The sequence below is a fragment of the Hyperolius riggenbachi genome, chromosome 1 (genome assembly GCF_040937935.1).
Source record: "Hyperolius riggenbachi isolate aHypRig1 chromosome 1, aHypRig1.pri, whole genome shotgun sequence".
Classification (NCBI taxonomy): domain Eukaryota; kingdom Metazoa; phylum Chordata; class Amphibia; order Anura; family Hyperoliidae; genus Hyperolius; species Hyperolius riggenbachi.
The window spans coordinates 496,750,138-496,764,678 of record NC_090646.1 but is presented as its reverse complement, the minus strand read 5'-3'; the positions used below and the strand labels follow the sequence as shown (position 1 = coordinate 496,764,678).

The 14,541-nt window shown below is 42.0% G+C and overlaps 1 protein-coding gene across 1 annotated transcript in view; it reads right to left on the bottom strand.

Moving 5' to 3' along the window:
* ZDHHC8 (zinc finger DHHC-type palmitoyltransferase 8) overlaps positions 1–12,331 on the bottom strand; it is a 46,338-nt gene extending 34,007 nt beyond the window's left edge. Inside the window, exons 1-2 of the mRNA XM_068243404.1 lie at positions 12,216–12,331; positions 1,172–1,329 (exon numbers count right to left, since the gene is read on the bottom strand). Of these exons, the coding sequence (XP_068099505.1) occupies positions 1,172–1,329; positions 12,216–12,252 (195 nt within the window). The 5' untranslated portion in view covers positions 12,253–12,331. The remainder of the gene's footprint in view (positions 1–1,171; positions 1,330–12,215) is intronic.
* Between the last annotated feature and the right edge of the window lie 2,210 nt (positions 12,332–14,541).

Genomic DNA, 14,541 nt, shown 5'->3' with positions numbered 1-14,541 from the left:
GCCCCAGGTAAGTGGATATGGATTTTTATTTTTTTTACCCACTCCCTGAACCTTCCCTTTAAAATGCATTCGAGGCGGCATGATGAGATAGACGGTATGTAAAGTACAAAACAGATTCATAACCAGGCTGTTTTACTTGTTTTATTTTGCTGCCTGAAAGAGTTAATTTCTAGGCATGGAAGTGGCAGCTTCTGTCTTGTCGATACCTTGTCAGGAATATAGTAAACATCACTGATAAGCAAAATACAGCCATGAAAGTTTTCCTGGCAGAATACAACTTGAGGGCAGGTAGAGGTAAAATACAGGAACTATTGACATTTTTTTAACTCCGAGACACTATAGGCTGAAACTGATTAGACAGTAAAACATTCAACCTACTTTGTAAATGTTTAAATATAAAGGAAAACTATGGGATACTATAAAAAAAAAAAAAAAAAAAAAAAAAAAAAAAAGCCATTTTTAGGAGTAGAAGAATAGATAGAATGGTTTATCTCATCAATTAATTTTCACCTCGGGTTCACTTTTAGCATATGAGCCTGTGCCCCTTGCAGAATCCTAGTCTAATGCCGGGTACACACTGTGCGTTCCCGCACTCGATGCCCCGCTCGAATCCCAGCCGCTCGATTATTTCCGAGCGCATTTTGATGATTGTTAGGTCGATTCTCATGCAAAGTATGCCAAATCGACCTAACGATCCATCGAAACGGGAATCGTACATGTCGGAAATAATCGAGCGGCGGCATCCGGGTGTCTTGTTTCAAATGCTTTTCTGCAAACGTGCAGAAAAGCATTTGTTGGCGTTTCCCGGCGTGCAGCATTTTTCATCAACGCAGGAGGGCACAGAAGCGTGGCGGTAAATGATCCTGGAAGCAATATGTTCGGCAAAGTGCCGGACAGATGATAGCAAAAATCAGGATCAAAATGTGGAGTTTGTACAATCAATGGTTAAAGACGGTTAGCGATTGTACTGAATGGACAGCTCTCTCTAAGGTGGTTGTTTAACATCGTAGAGATGTTTGTGTGACCCAGCCCTAACTGCCATGAGGAACAAGGCACAGTTCTTTCCTACTGAGCGTGAGTGACTGCAGCTCAATTGCTTTGAGCCCTCCAGGAGAAAAGCGCAATACAACTGTTATTTGTCTTTATTGTTTTAATGGAGTCCAGAGCTTACCTCCACACAGTTGTCACAAACACTGCAATGGGAGCAGCGAGGTGGGCGGTAGAAATGGCAGGTAGCGCACCACTTCATCCGTACTTGTATTCTTTTGATCTCCACATTCTTGTAAAGGGGAGCTCGGAAGTCATCATCCTTATCCTCATCCTCATCAGCTTAGGGTTGAAAAAAACAATACACAAAAGAAGTTTAATTTACCTGGCATTAACAATGAAATCATTTTCATTTTATACACAGGTGGTTACTCAAAAGTTCAATTCATTTGAGATGCTGCACGCCTCTAGCTTCACACCTAAGAAGAAGATGCCACAAACTTTGATCTGATAAAAGCGCAGAAAAAAACCTTATGCTTGGGACACAACATTCAATTTCCCATGAGATTGATGGTACAATCAATTTTACTACATATATGATCTGGTCCCGGGATCAATTTTGTGCAGTAATTATCAGAAAATCTATACAGTTAATCGATTGAGAGCAGATCGGGCATGTCAGATATGATCAGTTTGACCAATCAACCTGACGGGAAAATGTAATGGTGCATACAAGGCATTACATCGAAACATCTTAGGGCCCCTGTTCCACGTGAAGCTGATGGCGGTACATTTATGCCTGTTAGATGCTGCTCTTGGCCGGGTACTTCCTAGTGCTCAACTCATGGGCTCAACTCTCAACTCATGGGCTTAGCAATTTTATAATGCAGCTAATAGGGGCTAGAGGTGATGAGCTAATAGACAATTCTGTGCAGCTGCCATTACCAGTTGGGTGTCACCACCTTGCTACATAGTGTGACAGGGTCGTGTCAAACTACGTGTGGCTCATCAGAATTGGAAATATTGGCTGACAAAACTGTCCTCATATGGATTTCAACTCTGTACCAGCGGTTGGCAGGAGCAGCACTTTATGTATGGAACAAGGCGTTCTCATATTAATTATAAAATTGGTTTTGTCAAAGCTTTATTATTTTTAAAAAGTGACCAGCAAAACTAAAGCATTACCATATCCTATGTAAGGTCATTTGGTCAAAATTCTTGTTATTGCGCCCCGAGTAACCCTTGGAGTCCATGAACATTTAAAACAAAGCTGATGAGTCACACAAGACAACATTTTGTAATGTGAACTTCCCTGGCCTGGAGTATATAAATTTACAAGAAACTAGATGTAGGAAATGACATTTCATATCCAGCGTCAAACGTCCATTTAACTCTCCGTATAAAGAACAATTTCCACAAACAGGTTTAAGCCCAGAGAAACCAATAGGAATCCTCAATTTATTTAGAACTTGAATGGGTGCTCTTAGTAACTGCCCCACTTTTGCTGTAATTTTCTTTACACCAGTGTTGATTGCAGCATAATTAACAGACAACTGATCAGGGCTACCAGAGCAGATATTAGGCTGTGGTACAATTGTCAGGAAGGTCAGTACTGCATGTCAAAACGACAAACCATCTAGGGCTACAATAATTGCATATACCGGTAGTAACAGAGTGGGTGCAAAAAGCAATGCTGTAGTGTAGCTCAACACTGTCCAAATGATAGCCCAAAAGCCACATCCGGCCCGCCTGCTCTTTCCTTTTTTTTACCTCCGTGCCTGTCCTCAATCTCTTTATATTGAATCCTTCATTCAGAAGATGATAAATACCGGGGGGAAAGGGCGGAGCAAATAAAAAGCCAAAGCTCTGCCCTTGACATCAGGTTTTTTTTTCCTCATTAAGGGGTTGATTCATTAAACATCTGTAATATTACTGTGCACGCACAGTACACTAGAAAAAATATACAAGATTCCAGAACCTGCTTCAAATACACTTAAATCCTTATATAGACAAACTACAACACTGAATCAGTTGAGGGAACTGATTCACAGTTACATAGTTATTTTGGTTGAAAAAAGACATACGTCCATCGAGTGTTGTAGTTCTCCTACCTAATAATTGGCAAGTGTCCCTGCGTCCCATGTCCGTGTGTCAGTGCTTTGTGTCATGTGCACGGAGGGACGCAGAGACACTGCCGAGAGCTGGTGGGGAATGACGTGGGGCAGAGGACGACAGGTCCCGAAGGGGGGCAAGCGGGTGCACGGCGTGCAACATATGCGCGCCAATAGAGAAACCAGTGCGGGCAGGGCGGGGGGGAAGGAAGGGCGCCACCACAGCCTACTGCTCGTTTTTAAACAGGCCTTAGGACTAGTTCTAAAGATTTACCGGTAAGTGTATTTGAAGCAGGTTATGGAATCTTGTATATTTTTTCTAGTGTTTACTATATTTCCAGTACCTGTGTGCTCCAGGGCTCATCTTACAGTTATTCCACACGCAAGTACCACGAAATATGCTAGTAGGGTGACCCACAGTACTCCAGTAGCGCGACTGTTACTACCATAATGTGTGCATTACCAATGTAGTGGGTGCAGTACTAAAGTACCGTGGATCATGCTAGTAGCGTATCTGGCGGGACTTGCTCGCGGAAGTAATTGTAATATTGCTGTACGTGCATGTACGGTACTTAATGAATCAACCCCTAAGTCCTCTATTCGGAGGACATATGCAGTGATTGGTGTGGGAGGGAAGGGGCAGGAAAAGGTAACCGCCGATTGGTGTGGGTGGGAATGGGGACTAACATTAAATCAGACCACCTTAAAAAAATCAGTAATTTGTTATAAAACATTTTATATTAGCCTCACTGTTTATACATTTAGGAAGGGCTTTTTTTCTGGGGATACAAGCAAAGCCACGGTGGTATCAGCCCTTTTGATCTGAATATTTTCCACTATCGGTAGCGCGCGAACTCAATTTATTGTGACCGACTCTTCACCATGTAGCTAAAAAATGTTTGGCCCTCCATGTCCATGAATTTAGACAGCACTGCAGTACGTTTGCCCTTAAAGAGAACCCGAGGCGGAGTTCTTACAACACAATCCCCATACAGAGGCTGGGTCTGTTTATAGAGCCCAGCCACTGTTGCTATTTAGCTTCCCCCAAAGCCCCCCTTGCGGGCTGAGACCCCATCCGCGCTATGCGGCTGTGTTTACCTCACTAATGTCAGTCTCCGCTCTCCCCCGCCTCCTGAATCGCTCTGGCCCCGCCCGCGTCCCTTCCCTCCAATTGGAGGGAAGGGACGTGGGTGGGGACCGGAGCAATTCAGGAGGCGGGGGAGCGGCGACACTGGCATTAGTGAGGTAAACACAGCGCGCTGCGACACGCTGCATGTCGACAGCGCAGCTGTGTTTTATGGGGTTTCACAGCGCACAGGGGGGCTTTGGAGGAAGCTAAACAGCAACAGAGGCTAGGCTCTATAGGCAGACCCAGCCTCTGTATGGGGATTGCGTTGTAAGAACCCCGCCTCGGGTTCTCTTTAAAGGCCTATTTCAACTAGGGAATGTGATCGCATATGCAAACAGACAAATCGGGTAGAAGCCAAGGCAGCAATATGTAAGGTGAGAACAGTTGTATCCCAGGTATCCCAGCTTCTTTCTACATCATAAAACAAAATCTCCACAATAAGCCAATTAGCCTTGCCTAAAAAAAGGTAGCCTCAGATTATTATTACATGTGACTGAGTAAGGAGTGGATGTACAATGATAAGGACGTTATCATTCAAGTGTCCCTAGAGCACCGATTGTTTCTATATTCCCTGAGAAGTCAATTGTGCAAATCAATATAGTGTGATGATCAGAGCAGAGGTCTGCTCGATTCTGGCATGGATTTGGAGGTTAAAGTCCTGGATGGTGACTATTGTTTCAATTTAGCAACATCACTGTTGTGCAGATTCGTTTGGGATCCAGGACTGACATGTTTTGGGAGAAGGGTGGGCCTTGCACGCCACTCATCCAAGTCTAGGCCTGAGTCTGGCAGATGGAAGGTTAATTGGTTCACCTGTGTGAATTCGCATAAGAGGCTGCATCACTCAGTATGCAGTGGATTGTTTGTTGGGGCAAAGAGGCTCCTGAGAGTCTGGCAGCAGGGAGACTGCCAGGCATACTGAAGCAAGAGAAGCTGTGTGAGGTGCTGGAGGGGAATTGGACTCCAGTACCGAGAATCTAGGAGAATCCTGAATAGGTGAGTGGCCGTGGACTGCCATTAGGCCCGTGGCAGGGTGTCACTCACAAGCCAGTGTGGCTGCAGAAGGCAAGAAGCCTGAGATAGAGTTGGTACAGACAAAGAAGGTTGTATATTGTGTGTCACACACTACCACCCTACTGAACACCCAGTGTGGTGTATGTTTGTTGCTGTTTATCTGACAAAAAGTGCTCTTGCTTTGCTTTAACCCTAAAAAGTCTCACCGTCTGGTATGTTGTAAGCCTTGATGCTGCTGACCTACTCTACCAATGAGCTACAAATCCCCCAGAATATCACAATATAAATAGAGAAACAAAGCTGTACATATTAAAAAATATAGGTTTCTACTCTACATCTTCATCAGGACACATCTGAGTATTGCACTGAGGTGGTACCGTACACAATGATGATCAAGAGTGTACAAGGAGTGCAGAGCATTCAGCTGCCAAGGGAGACAGATTGGAAATATCGCCTATGTATCCTCCACATACCAGAACTTGTCTGTACACTGAAGGTGAAAGCAGAACTGCCTTGTTACTATAGCAATGCTACTATAGTAACTGTACAGCCAGCACTGTATAGACAGACAAAAGAAAAGAGGGCTACTTAGAAAAAAAAAATCAACATCAAGGAGATAAAGACATCAAGGAAATGTAAGGCACAAAGGAGTAGGAAAACACCTGGGAATTTTGGATGGTAGCAAGAAATTACACACTATGGTGGGGTGCAAGAGAGGGAGTGTTCGTTTTAAGCGCCAACGTCTTGGTGCTGTATGATTTTGATGCAGATGAGGTGGTGATACCAAGAATTAATATAACATTTGATAACATTTGCTGGTTTACACTAAGTGATCCTCAAAGTCTAACCTTAACTTTGACCCTTGACCTATCTTTAACAGACTGAAATCCATATTAATATGTTCAAGTGTACTGTCAGTCTATTGAATTCTGGAGCCAGCAGGAAATAAATAGGGGGCTACTCCACTGACCATTAGACAAACACTCAAACGTTAGGAGCCAGCTGCAATTTGTGTCGAGCTTCAAGAACTTTGGGAATTTGACAGTCCCGGCTTAACTTTTTCAATGACAAGTCACCAACATGACACTAACAACAATTCATCAAACAAAATCCTTGAGACCACCTTCAGGCAAAACTGACAAACCATTAGCAGACAGTATTTCTGTATAAAGCGTAAACTATACATGTATGGTACTGGAGTTTGTCACCCACAAGCAAAGGAGTTACAGGCAGATTTGTTCAGTGCTTCCTGTCTATCTGCTCTAGAAGTGTGAAACAACTGACTTATGCTGGTTGCTCATACTAGCTGATACTTCACTGAACAAACTGGGAGTTGAGGACGACATGAGAAAATGCAAATAAAGCAGGAGTGAAGGCACAACCATCAATTCATCTAGCCATGATTGGTAAATCGGCCAAAGAGACAGATCTCTCTCTGATCGAATCTGATTAGAGAGAGATCGGTTGGCTGCTCATACACCGCAGGCTGATTCCCAATTGTTTTCAGCATGAAATCTCTTGTGCATTAACCTCCCTGACGTTCTGTTTCCCCAGGATTTCTGTGCAAAAGGTGATCCAATTAATTTTCATAACTTTCTTTCCTGTAACTTGCCAAAATGTGTCAAATAAGGGTCTGGTATACAGTGCAGAAGAGTATTGACGTGTATGCACATCATTCCACGTCAATACTGTTCCCAGCATGTTTTGTATTGACCTGCATAACCGCCAATACTGCTAGGAAGGTTAAGCGAGTCCGCCATCTTCTGCTTACCGTTTCTCCATTTGCGGTTCTCACACTGCCAACATTTAGCACATGCCGCATGAAGTCACACATGCTCCACGTGCTATACGCCAGCAGCATGTGCGCCGCAAATGGAAGCGGAAGATGGATGGGCAACACAGTGGGCATAGGACAGAATGTATAAATGCACACACGGGGGGCACATTTATACACTAGGGGGACAGCAGCGCCAGGTGTTTTGTCGCTCATTCCAATAGCGCTATGAATTTCCTAAAGTCCTCCTTGCTCTTTCGGTGGCCTGAAGTGTCGGCTAGTGTCAGCTTCTAGTGTGAGGCGCTTATTTTAGACTTTCATTTGATAGACAAGAAACACAAAAGAGGAAACTGACATGTTGCTGGATTATGAACTCCAGCACGTGCATTCTTCAAATTATACAAATAAAAATACTGTCTGGTACATTTCCTCAAGTGTTCCAAGCTCTGTCGGTGGCCTGAAGTGTCAGCTAAAGTCGGTATCTGTATAGTTGGGGAATGGCAATCTAATGATCTTGTATATTCGCGTATGGTTTTATAGTACTGGTAGACTCCAACTTACGAGCACCTGACTTACGTATGACCCACAGATACAAATGGCCTGAAAATGTGAATTTTGATTGTGAGAACAAGATGTATTTTTTTTTTAAATAAATGTTTGAGTCACAATAGTACAAACTGTATAATCACTTAATCCAGCACTCTGATACACATTACGTGTTACAAAGCGTAATATCAAAAATGAATATTTGGATGTCACTATGCAGAATGATGACTCGTTTTATGCTGGCTTGTGTCAACAGTAAAATTAGAACAAAAGGCATAAAGTGGGAAAGGGATGAAAAGGTAGGATTGAACACAGAAAGTAAAAGGTATACGGGGGGTTCCTGCACATTGGGCTAAACTTCAAGCTTTTGAGAAAATTAAATTTTATAAAGTTCAAAGAAAATATGTTTTTAAACCAAGAAAACTACATTTTGCTGCAGCACACTGAGGGCACAGGTGAACAGGTGACACTGAAGGCAGAGGGAACAGAGGTGACACAGAACGAGCATAGAGGAGGTATAGGGGACAGAAATGGCGCAGTGTTTCAACTTATGGACAGATTCAGGTCAAGAACAAACTTACAGTCCTTATCTCGTTCGTTAAACGAGGACTACCTGTATTGTCTGAACAGGAAGCAGCAAATTGTTAAAGCAGGAAGATTAGCCATACTATGCCAGGAAAAAAAAAACATATACAGGTAGATAAATACTTGATCTACTTCCATAACAAATGTATTGTACTGTCCACGTTTTGATTCCAGTGAATTGTATATAGTAAATGAAGAGAATTCTGTTCCTGGTGGGGGCCATGTCTTTTGTCCACAGCTGAGGCTAAATACTGATGTAATTCTTCCCTTAAAGTGGATCCGAGATGAACTTTTACTCCTTGCATAATTGTGTTCCTTACATATAGTTTATAGGGCATTCCTCAAGCCAAATACTTGTTTTGTTTTGTTTTAATACCCTAATTTCCTATAAACTAAACAAACCACACCCACAGCTTCTCCAGAGTGCCTTGGCGCTTGCAAGGGATTGTGGGATTTCAGTCTGGGCGGGTTAAAATAGGTGTTACTAGCTATAGATTTCAGAGGCAGAGTTTTCACAATCTGAGAGCTGCAGTGCAGATACAGATCAGTTGCCTGTGTAATGGAGGAGATAAGAGTGGAGTTTTCACAGAATATGCATATTAGCATGCCTAGATACAGATAAGCTTGCTTGTGTGTGTAATTGTGTAATAGTGACAAGCAGAAAACATGTCTGCTCCCATTGTATCACAGGGAAAAATATTAATATACTGTTGAGGCTGTTTGCAGCTAGATTTGCTGTGTAAACTATCTAAACTTTAGATAAGATATATAGACAATTCACTTGTTATATTTAGTTTTTCATCTCGGATCCGCTTTAAAGTGGATCCGAGATGAAAAACTAACTATAACAAATAACTTGTCTATATATCTTATCTAAAGTTTAGATAGTTTACACAGCAAATCTAGCTGCAAACAGCTTCAATAGAATATGATTATTTCTTCCTGTGATACGACAGCAGCCATGTTGTTTGTAAACATTACACACAGGCAAGCTTATCTGCATCTTCAACACTCAGCCTGTGAAAAAAACCTAATCCCCTCCTCCCCTCTGCCTCTGAAATCTCTGGATAGTAATACCTCCCCCTCTTCCTGCCCAGACTGAGCTCCCATGAGCCCTTGCTAATGTCTGAAAATGCCAAGGCTCTCTGAAAAACTGTGGGCGAGGCTTGTTTAGTTTATAGGGAATTAGAGTATTAAAACAAAAACAAAAGTATTTGGCTTGAGGAATGCCATATAAACAATAGGAAAGGAACACAATTATGCAATGAGTAAAAGTTCATCTCGGATCCACTTTAACTTTTTTCTCCTCCAATCGCTGAGCCACCTCAGCCTTGCTTGTAAAACACAAATATACAGTGGATCCGGTTTCAGATAAACAGCCAGGCAGGGAAATAAAGGGAAGAGGAGGAATATAGTATAGATAAAAAGAACCCCCAGCATGCAACTGTTTGGCACTGACTACTAGAGGGCCAGTGCTCCTAAAATATGTGATAACTCCAAATCATAACAGCAGAAAAACTTTTGAAAGTTTTGAATGCAGGATTAGCATCTTTATCACTTCATACACTCAGACCAGTTGCTGTTAAAATTTGATTTTTATGGTGACAATCCCACTTTCATGAAGATACCACAGTGTTCAATCATCCACATAAAACGGCGCTAACACTAATCAAATTCTCACCTCAACATTCTCTTGTAATCTGACCTTGTTAAGCAATGAAAGCAGCGATATCGATCAGCATTCATGGGCTCAATAATAGATGGACAATGAGGCTACACAAAAATATGTAACTTTCTCCCCTCTTTAGATGAACTGGTAGCTGTCAGAATGATTTCTTATGCCAACAATAAAAGCAGCAGACTTAAAAACAAACTTACAAAATGAGTTTCCCAACACAGGAAGTTTCCAGAGCAGGATCTGTTGTCACGATTGTTCCTATTTGGCTTTTCTGGACGCACTAACAAATGACAAGTAAAAAGTGCAGCTTGCCATAGCTATGGAGCATAGCACTCCACTACAAACCTCCTACATAGGATAAACAGCCTATGCAATAAGAGGAACAGATCTAAATTATGTTTTTTTTATGGATCTAATTTACTGTCATTTGATCTCAGTAAAGCTTCTGAATGGGGAGGGTCTCCTCACTTCCTCCTACAAATGATTGCAAAATTACCTTTAGAGTAATATAAGGAAAATAAGCTCAGAGGAGTTAACCCCATTCCATGAGACAATGTGAAAAACAAATATTTTCTTGGCAGGAGATAAAACGGATTCTACAGGATGTATTTTGTCAGTCCATCAGAAAAGAAAAGAGAGCACCAGTATGGCAAGGTAACTTATGGATCAAACTTTCAATCTACAATAGAAAAAGTCTTACAATAGGCTACCAGATTTCAGCCTCAGCACTCTAGAAGCAATACGTTTTCGTTTCTTTTACAGCATGTATATTTTACAAGAGACAATACTATTTACCTTTTCCAATCCCTCTCCAGCATAGGTCTGCCACTAAAGGTGCTCTTACCAAATAAAATACAGCAGTGTGTCCTCTTCTTTAGACCAAAATGTCAGACTAAAGCCTCATCTTTATGGTACAATCTATTAATTTCCAACTGTCCAATCGGATAGCGATTTTGCAATGGATTTTGGGTACTTAATGCAAAATCTATCGCAAAATTGTTCTGAAACAATTTGGACATCTACACACAATGCAATTTCTTATCAGATCACCGGTCGATCTGATGGAAAATTGTATTGTGTAGATGAGGCTTTAGGCTCCTTTCAGACGGGCGGCTGAACTGTGTGTTTGCCGAGCAATTCAGCCCCCCCCCCCCCTCTGCCGCCCGCCAGTGCAATTCCGATGCAATTTAAATGCAACCAAACTGCAGCAGTTGTAACACCACACGTGTCAAGTGTTGATATCTGGTGATGTTACTGGGCGGCGGAGGAACGAGACAGGTCGAGTCTGAGTGCGGCTGCGCTCTGATCTCACTCAGTGGGGGGATGGGGGCTCCTGTACCGTGCCGTACTGGGCGGCTGGTGCAGGAGAGAAGCTGACAGGCGGTGACTACACTTTTTGTCAGCTGCCTGTGTGGAAGGCCCCTAAGTCCCACACTTTGTCCCGCCTCCAGCTCCACTGCATAATTACATCCTGCCTCTTTGTATAGATCCTTTCCAGGAAGTGCTTTTGTAAAGAATAAAAATAGATACTGAGAATCCCCCATGAAGAAATGGGATAGTCTAAATTCTGTCAGGTCTGTCAATTTTCTACTAACTACTGTAAGTGACAGCAACATAGAAAAGTAATTTATAGCTCCCTTTACTCTGAATGAAGCATACTTTTAAGACAATGCACTTGTTCACGCCAGTTTAATGCAGTGAAGTGTGCTAAAAAAAAAGTTATTTGCTCTGCAAAACACAGCAAGCAGCGGGTTCCAGGCATGCTGAGAAATGCACAAACGTATGATGTGACACTATGATGAGCTTAACGTTTAAATACAACAAAATGCTGTGTGTGGACTACTTTACGCATTTATCCAGGCAGAGGTTCCTTTTATATTTATGGGAAGAGTGCACAGCAAGGGAATCGTACATGCAACGTGATGCAGTATTAGAACGAAACATAATGATTCTATTGTTATACAGCAAAGCAGGGTTAATGATCTTCAAAGTAGGGAAAAGCAAATGCCATGTGCTGTAAACTCGGTGAAAATGATTCTCATTGTATTGTGGAATAAATGGCAGTGTCCTGCCCAGCACTGATAACTGCAGCCTTGTGGTCTTATTAATATTGATTGCATGGAGCCAGTGTTGGGTTCAGTTCGAGGTCTCCCTGTGATGTTAGCACTGGTGAGAGACACTGCCTATACAGCAGATGGAAATCAGCTTCCGCAATCACAACACATAATTAATTACCAGATATTACAAGACTCAACAGTTCACAGATCTGATGAGCAACAGAGAAGTTCTAAACTGATCACTACGTTGCCTGATGCCAGTCCATTGCCAAAACCATTATTTATTGCTTCTAATACACATTCCCTAGCAATAAATGAAAGTAAAATGGCTTACCTCTTGGGAAGATACCTGGATCCATAAAGGTTGCCATGCTGAAGTTTGCAAGCACAAACAGGAACACGAGTCCATTATACACTGGGATGGCTGGAGAGATTTCTCTCGTTAGCCAGGGACACCTGTAGAACAGAAAATAAGGCTATAAGAGTACAGAAAATTGAAAAAACTGAAAACAGAAAGCTTGAGAAATGCCATTGTTGCACGTAATGGATTTAAAGAGGTACATTAACCCAGGATTCATCCCAATCAGTAGCCGATACCCCCTTTCCCATGAGAAATCTTTACCTTTTCTAAAATACATGGCTAGATGTTAAGACCATGGTCCTGACAGTAGTTTACTCAGTGCATTGTGAGAAATAAGCTCTGTTTCCAAATGCCAAGCAAGCCAAAGCTCCCTCTGCGGAATGTTTGTTTACTGAGCGTTCTATGCACAGAGCTGCACCTGACACTACTAAAGACTTGGTCACCTGGTTTAAAATTTCAGAATGTAAATCAGGGAGAGGAAGGCATACACAATGTACAAACAATGACTCAATCTATAAACTATGAATATTGTCAAAATAAGCAATTGTATTCATTATGTTATTTTCACTATAGTTCCTCTGTAAATCAGTTCAGAAGGCCACCTTATCTCCTACAGGGCCCTGTACCCACTCACATAAGACGATACCTGCAGGCACTGGGGGTTAGTGCTCAACAGAGATGGTCAAATGAGATGCTAATCATTTCAAATTTTTTGTTTATTTTACGCAAATTATGCAGCTTGGAAATGGACCAATTAAATGCAAGTAGCCCATGAAAATAATTTTTCTAATTTCAAGCTACACACATTGTATGAAATTCACATAAAATAGGCATTAACCTGAAATTTGTAGCATCTTATTGACCATTTTGGTGCTGATGTAAATACTGCACCACTGATCACTCCAGCCACTAGATGGTGCTCATGCCAACTGCTAGACAATAACATGTCTGTTGTTGGTAGTCAGCTTCTCAGTGAAGAGCAAGAGCAAGAGTGGTCATAGGGAGGAGGGAGCAGTGGTGTGCAGACATATTGATAAGAAAACAGAAAAGGCTAGTGTATGGTTTTCATGCACCACCTGCATAATCTGGTAGGTTAATGGCACAGTTATCATCTGTATAGATCACTGCTGCGACATCCGACCACGTATGTATTTAATGTTAAGCAGAGGGAATGCACCAATGACTAGAGATAAAGACTGCAGTCACCTATATAAAAAAATGCTAGATTATTATCTATTATTTATTAATAAAAATTATTGTTGAAAAAAAATAAAACAAAACAAAATGCTAGAATCTGAAGCTGTCACTAGATCCTTTCAGTAGTGGAGTGGCAATAGATCAACAAATGTGGGGGCACCTGATAGCTTCAACTCTGCCAGGGGTGGCTTAGATGTTAGCTTATTTAAAAAACACAGGATTTCTGGCAAACTAATATATTAAAGGAAACCTGAGAGTGCCTCCATTCAGCCGCAAGCAGTCCCGGTAACCTGGCTCAGTCACGCCAGATTACCGGGAGTGATTTCGGCTAAACGGAGGCACTCGGGAGGACGGTGAGGGACGCATCGGTGCTCATGAGGCTGGAGGATTCAAATCTTTTTATTGTGACATCTCAGGTACACTTAATTCAGTAAGGTTTCCTTTGTCATCAGAACCCAGAAATGTCTACCTCTAGCACATTTTTGGTCCTTTAAAAGTTATGCACTGCACAAGATTTAAACAACTCCTTGAGTCAGCTCATTGACTCACCTATGTGAAAAAGCTGCGAAAGACATCAAAATTACAGCTTCAACAGCAATCATTTTATTTTACAATATAATGTAATTAAAACACAAAAAGTAAAGTAAAAAACCATGGTCATCACTGATAATCGATATCCTATGCATATTAAAACTGCTTGCTATGAACACAGAGCTTACAGGATCTTAAACCTCATACACATATACAAGCTGTAGCTCTCAGAGATGCGGACTCTATCGTTCGGGTGACAGTTCCAGAGTTTTGTTTCAAAGATTTTATTTTACCAAGGAAAAAGTACATGTACTGCTGCGTTGGGAGTCCTGAGCACACAAACATGGTAATTTCAGTTTATTGAATGATAGAGTATAAGGTTGCTGCAGCTGTTCTATACAGGCAAGCCTACTATGAAGGGGAAAGGAAGGCTGACACTGCGGTGCATGACAGAGCAGCACACCCCAATCCAACGCGTTTCGTCAGGATGACTCATCAGGGGCCCCTAATGAATCATCTTGATGAAGCGCGTTGGACGGGGCTTGCAAGGCAGTGATGGGGAGACGCCAAG